At 35.2% G+C, this 7,996-nt stretch overlaps 1 protein-coding gene across 1 annotated transcript; it reads right to left on the bottom strand.

The window, feature by feature from the left end:
- Positions 1–458: 458 nt before the first annotated feature.
- On the bottom strand, positions 459–6,424 carry tfa (transferrin-a). Its single transcript, XM_077725230.1, has 17 exons — positions 6,258–6,424; positions 5,798–5,949; positions 5,564–5,663; positions 5,222–5,413; positions 5,027–5,156; positions 4,878–4,933; positions 4,291–4,454; positions 4,022–4,175; positions 3,792–3,952; positions 2,545–2,641; positions 2,451–2,471; positions 2,146–2,310; positions 1,915–2,065; positions 1,255–1,322; positions 1,009–1,193; positions 725–917; positions 459–633 (listed from the first exon to the last, which is right to left on the bottom strand). Exons 1-17 carry the CDS (start codon positions 6,295–6,297, stop codon positions 596–598), a joined length of 2,067 nt encoding a protein of 688 aa, XP_077581356.1. The 5' UTR covers positions 6,298–6,424; the 3' UTR covers positions 459–595.
- Positions 6,425–7,996: the final 1,572 nt, after the last annotated feature.

Here is a 7,996-nt window from a genome sequence, read left to right as displayed (position 1 = left end):
CCTTGGACTTTGTGGTGAAGATAGGGGAAGAGCCAGTAATGTGTCTGCTTTGATCGTGAAGTGAATGCTGTTCAGACCAGGCAAACTCATATTCATGTGAAAATATTTCAGTAGGATAAGAACTGTTTAAAATGACCCCCAGCACTAATTAATAGATTTTCAGTCATAAATCAGTAATAATACTGTTCATTAGACAAATGTTGTTAGACCCTCGCCCCCAGCCCTTGTCATTTTCTCATAAAGAGCTATTAATGGAAATAACCCCAGGATTCAGGGCAAGACTCACTCAGTATGTCATTAAAAAGGCTTTATTTGAAAACCAATGGTGACACAAGGTTTTAAGTAGTATATGTTGGAATCAGAGAAATAATGCTAAATGTTTTATATCAAACAGCTATCCAATCAAAATGCAACCACCAAATATTCATCCAAGGGTTCAATGTAAGAGTCACTCAGTATGTCATTAAAAAGGCTTTATTTGAAAGGAGACAATGGTAAGAGTTTAAGTAGAGATACATGTTGAAATCAGAATGAACATACTAAATAAAGCTGTCTGTATGACTGCTGGAAAACAACTTGGAGCCATCTAGTGCCTCTACTGGCAGGTGTGGAATGTGCAAAGTCTCTCCAGATCTGTAAGGAGAGAATTTTTTTAATTTTTTTCTAGCATTAGACAAATGCTTTCAAGGTGTTTTAAGACCAATAATATTAAAAGCATCCAAACCTGGAATTGTGTTGCTGCATTGTCTCAGTGAGGACATGATGCTCATGTAACCTGAATCCAAAAAGGCCTTAAAATCTGTTCCTTTTGGTACCTCCTGGAGACATTTGGTAGAGTCTTTGAAGAGAAGGTTCTTTTCAGGCTTGGACTCGAACATTGCGAAAATGGAATCGCTGCCACCAATGCCAAACCTGGCCTAGAAATTAAAACCCAGCCGTAGTAAAAATTCTAATGAAGTAGCTAAATCATAAGTCAGCCTGTTGTAAAGCACCAGATGTATTCCCTACCTGCTGTTCCTGGAGAATATTAACAACAATGTCACGAGTCTCTGGACGGGTTACCACCGCGTGCGCTGGAGTGGTTGCAAGGTTGCAAGTTTCAAACTCCGTGATCGGGACTGGATTGCTTTTTTCGGGACAAATCAGCTCGTAGTCACTGCTATGAAGCTGTTTGGCCCATTCTGGACCCTTTCCTGAAAGAAACCATCAATGAAAAGCTGTGCAATGGTGATTGTGAGGGCTGAGTGTCTTTACCATCTGTATTTTCTGCAACAATTGAGTCTTTGATGAAGGCAACGTCCCCAGCACGGTCAGCAAGACATCTGAAAAAAAAAGCACACCAGCTCCTATCTGAAGGATAGCATACCGTAGTTTCCGGAGTATAAGTTGCACCAGCCAAAGAACACACAATGAGGTGAAAAAATGTATACTGTAGTTTCACAACTATAAGGCACACTTAAAAGTCTTACATTTTCTCCAAAATAGACAGAGCTCCTTCCTTATAATCCAGTGTGCTTTATATATGGATTTTTTTAAAATGTGTCATTCATTGAGGGTGCGCCTTATAATGCACTGCGCCTTATAGTCGTGAAAATACGGTAAAAAAATCGGTAAAAATCGGGACAATAATATATCAATTAGGGTTGAATGCATGCTTTATGTTGTGACATTAATGTGTTGAATCACGGTCATGTTCTGTGCTTTTAGTAGCAATTAAAAGCCCCCAACACTTAGCAATAAAGGTAAATATACCATCTTATTCGACTTTTAATGAAGTATTGAACCAAATTTGGACTTTAACTGTAAAATTGAAGTCACCACCAGCTAAAGAAAGGAACTTTGTCATAACCCGTGAACTCCCAGTAGAAAAAAGAACCAAGAAAAATGGAATTTCCATTATTCTTAAGACTTTACCTGAAGGCTCCGGCATATCCGTAATACTCCTCCTCTGCCCTGGGTTTGCACTTGAATGTGTTGTCCACTGTTTCGCGATCACCCACACACTGAGAGCAGAATGCTGAGCCTTCTGGTGATCCTGGGGCACAGCCACCACTGAAGTAATTGGCTATGGAAATGGTGCAAACATGGGGTTTTACTCTCTTCCCTATATGATGTCTTTTTTTCCATAAACATGAGTGTACTTACCGAAGTCACAGTTACCAGTTTTATTATGGATTTTGCCCATGGGAATATTCCAGCCAGCATTTCTGCCATAACCTGTGTGGCAGGACTTCCTCCCCTCCAAGTTGTCCCAGGTCACGCCGGAACCCTTCCTGACCACAGCGACAGCGTAGTAGGAGGATGCTGAGGCTACAAAACACATACATTGATTTTATTGATCAAAAATGCCTTAAATTATGTACCGGTCCCCATTGAAAAAAATATGAAGATTGTCTATATATGATGCCCTGAAAATGGTTTGCAACCAATATGAGAAAAATAATATTTACCTCCAGGGATAGTGCACTTATCTGTTGAAGAAATAGCACAGGTGTAAGCAAAGCAAATGATTTGTCAAAATATCGATCAAAACTATAACTGTACCTCCATTATATTGTTCGACCATGGCCGGAACTAGACCACATTTGCCGGCGATATAAACCTCTCCTCCATCCACAGCCATTGCATCTGCCTCTTTGCTCTTAAATGAAAGTAGACAAAAACATAAAGTTGACCAAAATTGTCCAATTGCTTTTAACCTCTTAGTTGCAGATATTGTTATTTTTTAATACAAAGTATATTTGAATTTTTATAAATGGGAATAATATAGCATATTGACTCGATCGTGCATTTGCATTTTTGTTTAGCTGAGAAAAATTATGTATATATATATATATATATATATATATATATATATATATATATATATATATATATATATATATATATATATATATATATATATATATATATATATATATATATATATATATATATATATATATATATATATATATATATATATATATATATATATATATATATATATATATATATATATATATATATATATATATATATATATATATATATATATATATATATATATATATATATATATATATAAATATATATATATATATATATACATAATTTTTCTCAGCTAAACAAAAATGCAAATGCACGATCGAGTCAATATATATATATATATATATATATATATATATATATATATATATATATATATATATATATATATATATATATATATACATAATTTTTCTCAGCTAAACAAAAATGCAAATGCACGATCGAGTCAATATGCTATATTATTCCCATTTATAAAAATTCAAATACTTTTTATATATATATATATATATATATATATATATATATATATATATATATATATATATATATATATATATATATATATATATATATATATATATATATATATATATATATATATATATATATATATATATATATATATATATATATATATATATATATATATATATATATATATATATATATATATATATATATATATATATATATATATATATATATATATATATATATATATAAATATATATATATAAATATATATATATATATATATATATATATATATATATATATATATATATATATATATATATATATATATATATATATATATATATATATATATATATATATATATATATATATATATATATATATATATATATATATATATATATATATATATATATATATTTATATATATATATATATATATACATAAATATTTATATGTTTATCTATCCAAAAAAGCCTTTAAAATACATATATTATCTCACCATAATCTTCTGAAGGCAGTCTTCGACAGTGGGGGCACTCTCGCACAGAATTTTATTTTGACGCTTGACAATGCTGCTGAGGCTCCATTCGTCACATTTACTCGTCTCCTTCTGGCCCACGGCACACCATGTCACGGCATTTGATTTGGTTGTTGCGAACTCTGAATGAAAAATTCAAATTAAATGTTCGACGACGTTCATCTGGATTCATACGTTGAGTTATTCATTACCTTTGTTCAAGGAACGCACGATGCCCATGTACTCGGCACCCAGATACAGGAAGGAATTTGTGTTGGCAGGAAGTCTGACCAGCTTTTTAGTGGAGTCTTTAAACATCAAATTCTTGGCTGGTGCATAGGCTTTTGAGGAGAAAAGGTCAAAGTCCTGTAAATTGAGACAGGGGAAAAATTAAGAGAAGCATATCACCTGCAGATTTTGCGAATGTCCATAGATTTTATAGCTTATTGAGTAACAATAGGCCACAGACTTCTGAACTCACCTGCACTCCCATAAGGCTGTCCCAGATCAGATTGGCGAGGGCGTTGTCTTGGCGGGTGACCACGGCATGAGCAGGTACTCTAGCCAAGTGGCATTTTTCGTATTCGCTAATGGGCTTTCTGGTGTTGTCTTTGCACAGAAGCTCATAGTTTGCCTTCTTGTTGTCTGCAAGGAATTAGAAAACGCAAAAGGGTAAGGTTGTTAACGCAAAGTGCAAAAAAAAAATCAAAATTAAAAAACACAAACTGGGACAATACTGTTCAAAAAATCTTCCATCACATAGCTCCTCCTCCAAAATTCCAATGGCTGTTATACAAACAAAATTGCGATCACAAGCCCTTGGCTACAATCTTACATATTTACATATACACATTCATTAACATGAATAAGTTCATTAATATGTGCTGTCCCTTATTGAATAAATCAAACTCAAATGAGAAGCTGGGGTAGCATCCCTTGTCTCAACTCTGCCATTCTACTAAATTAAAACACACTTTAAGATGCTCCATCCATTTGAATAAACCCACGACAAAGCATTGCCGTCTTCCCTGGCTGCCGAGATAAAAAAAAAAGATTGAAAGAACACACCTGGTACAGTAAGATGTTTGACAAATGCCACATCTCCAGCGTTTTCTTCCAGGCACCTAGACACAGTTTTTATCAACAGCCACACTTTGAGCTAATGAAAATTTAGAAAGCAAAGTTTGTCTCCTGTAAAAACTAATGGCAATACTCACCGGAATGCGCCACCGTAGTCATAGTAAGGCTCATCATGAGAACGTGAGCAATCTCCCTTGCAGTTTTTACATAGTGAGGAGTTCCTTGCTGCTCCAGGAACACAGCTAGACGAGAAGAACTTACCCACGGCTAGAAAAAAAAATAAGATCCCAAATTAGCTCGATTCAGACTTGACAATAACAGAAAGAACTCACCATCCTCAATTGTCGAGTCATCGATGCCTTCCCACTGCAATAAGCCCATCTTGAGGAGCGTTCCAATTGGCATGTTCCAGCCGGCGGATTTTCTCAAACCAGTATGACATGATCTCTTCTGACTCAGGTTTTTGATGCCGAAATTGGTGCCCTTCTTAACCACAGCTACAGCGTAGTAGCAGCCGTCTGATGCTGTGTAGATTGTACAAGAATTTGTTACTAGGGTGAGGGACGGACATTTTTCTCTGCAATAACATTATCCGTACATCTACAAAAAAAAGCAGTCAAGTGGTTGATTTTGAGCTACATAATGTTGACTTAATATTGACAGAATTGACTTACAGTTGTATTGCTCTGCAATGATGGGATGGAGTTTGTAGTTCTCCAGTCCAGCTGTGTAGATATCTCCTCCATCTAATGTAATTGCATCTGCTTTACCCTCCTGTTCGCAAAATAAAAAAGGAAAAAGTAAAGTAAAGTTGAATCAAGTTGACATTTGGCAGCTTCTAATAACTGTGGTATTTCAAATCAACACTAACCCCATTGGTTAAAAAAGTAGGGGGTCACACTCCTTACTTTAATGGCTTCAATGCAGGCCATAGAGTCGAGTTCTCTCACGCAGGAGAAGACCGGTGCCTTGGCAGCCAATTGCGAGCATTTACTCAACTCTTTCTCGGACTTGACGCACCACCTCACATGATTTGTGGGGGCCGGCAAGACCGCGACAGCTAAAGATAAAGATGACATTTCAGCATGAACAGTACAAAACATTGTTTTTCACATTGTTGGTGTTAACAATACATTTTTGACAACTAAAAAAGTATTGCAAACACATTTTGATTGACAAGAAATATTACAGATAGGCCAAAGTTATTGGAAGTCAGAAAAATATTAAGATAAAATGAATTTAAAATGTTCTCATGAGATTTCAGTCCTTGGACAAATGGAAAATAAATGATTAATAAGTCAACCCAAAGCTGTAAATTGTCTTATTGTAGTAAAAAAAATATATATATTGTAATCTTTTGTCATTTACCCAAGTAGCTGAGGAGCAGTAGCGACAACAGAAGCCTCATTGTGGACGATGACCGCTTCAGCAGAGTGAGCTGCAGTCACTGCGCTCTTTTATAGTTACAAGATTGAAAGGAAAAGAGGGCTGGTGGGGGTGGATAAAGTCACTTTGCCTCGGTTTCCCAACTAGGTGTGCATATTTGCACAACAAATGAGCACATACAGGACAAATGAGTACAATTCAACAGCCCTTTTCGCAATCTAATGGAAACATTTTCAAATGTTTTAGAATATCCCCAAGGTAGAATGAATAAAGGTTTAATTTTAGGCAAAAGGTATTGAAACCCTGTTGCTAACTTGAAAACATGCCGTGATATTTACAGTTTTCTACTATATGATAATTAAAATGTATAAAGGCAGATTTACGTTAACTCTGCATCCAAAAAAAAGTGACTGTAAGATATGATACACCTTATTTAGCTTCAAACATTTCTGAGAATTAAAGGTCATTTGAGCCAATGAGAGGTAAAATTCTGAAAATTATCAAGATATAATCACTAAACCCACAATATCAAAACAGAAAGTATAGTTTTGCTTCAAACATTTGAATTGAAAAAATACTCTAACTTTTTTTTTACTAATTTTTATTTTAATGTACTTTTAAACTAAAAGTAGCTTGGACTTTGTGCTGAAGATAGGGGAAGATCATTCAAGCAATTATTAGTTAGTTGTGTGTGGATGCTGGTCAGAAAAAAGCGTATATAAATGTAGGATATGAACTGTTTATGTACACTGAATGGGAAAAAAAATAGTAATAATACTGTTCATTATATAAAAAAAATGTTATTATCCCCCATCTCCAGCCCTTGTCACATTTTCTCATATAGAGCAATTAGTGGAAACAACCCCATGATTCAGGGCGAGACTCATTCAGTATGACATTAAAAAGGCTTTATTTGAAAACCAATGGTGACGTAAGGGTTCAAGTAGAAAATTTAGAGTGTCTTGTACTTTGGTTTGCTTTTGTACATTGTGCTTTTGCTTTGTCCTTTGTGCTTTTGCTTTGTTGTTCTGTGGCCTTTGCGACTGTACTGTCTAAAGCAGGGGGTGTCAAACCGGTCCTCAAAGGGCCGCAGAGGGTGCAGGTTTCCATTCAAACTCAACAAGAGGATACCTTTTGCAAGTGTAATCATTTAATTAAAGTCAGGTGTTTTAGAAGACACCTGATTTGTTAAAATGCCAGCACTGGATCGGTTGGAACAAAGACCAGGACCCTCTGCGGCCCTCGGCGGAATCGATTTGACACCCCTGGGCCGCCAAAGTTATCCAATCCAATCAGCCAACCATGAATGTTGTTGGAATGTGGGAGGAAACCAGAGTACCTGGAAGAAACCCATGCAGGACCAGGAAGAACATTCAAACTCTACAGAGATGAACTGGCCTGGATTTGAACCTAAAACCCCAGAGCTTTGAGGCCAATGCGCTAACCACTCATCCGCCAGCCGGCCATTGTCATTGTCTCAGTGAGGACATGGTGCCCATGCAATCTGGTTTCAAAAAGCCCTTAAAATCTGTTCCTCTAATGTCATTTTAAACTAAAAGTAAACACTAGCCATAGTATAACTCTCAAATAGTGTTAACGATTGTGTTCTTTCAATGATGAGTGAACTTGTACTGAGAGTAAGTTGGTCATTTTTTTCAGTGTTAGACCTGTTTACAGAGTCAACATCACCCAGGAAAAGAGTTCACAAGTTCGATTTTGGT

The sequence above is a fragment of the Stigmatopora nigra genome, chromosome 9 (assembly GCF_051989575.1).
Source record: "Stigmatopora nigra isolate UIUO_SnigA chromosome 9, RoL_Snig_1.1, whole genome shotgun sequence".
NCBI lineage: Eukaryota > Metazoa > Chordata > Actinopteri > Syngnathiformes > Syngnathidae > Stigmatopora > Stigmatopora nigra.
This window is presented reverse-complemented; position numbering and strand designations above follow the sequence as displayed.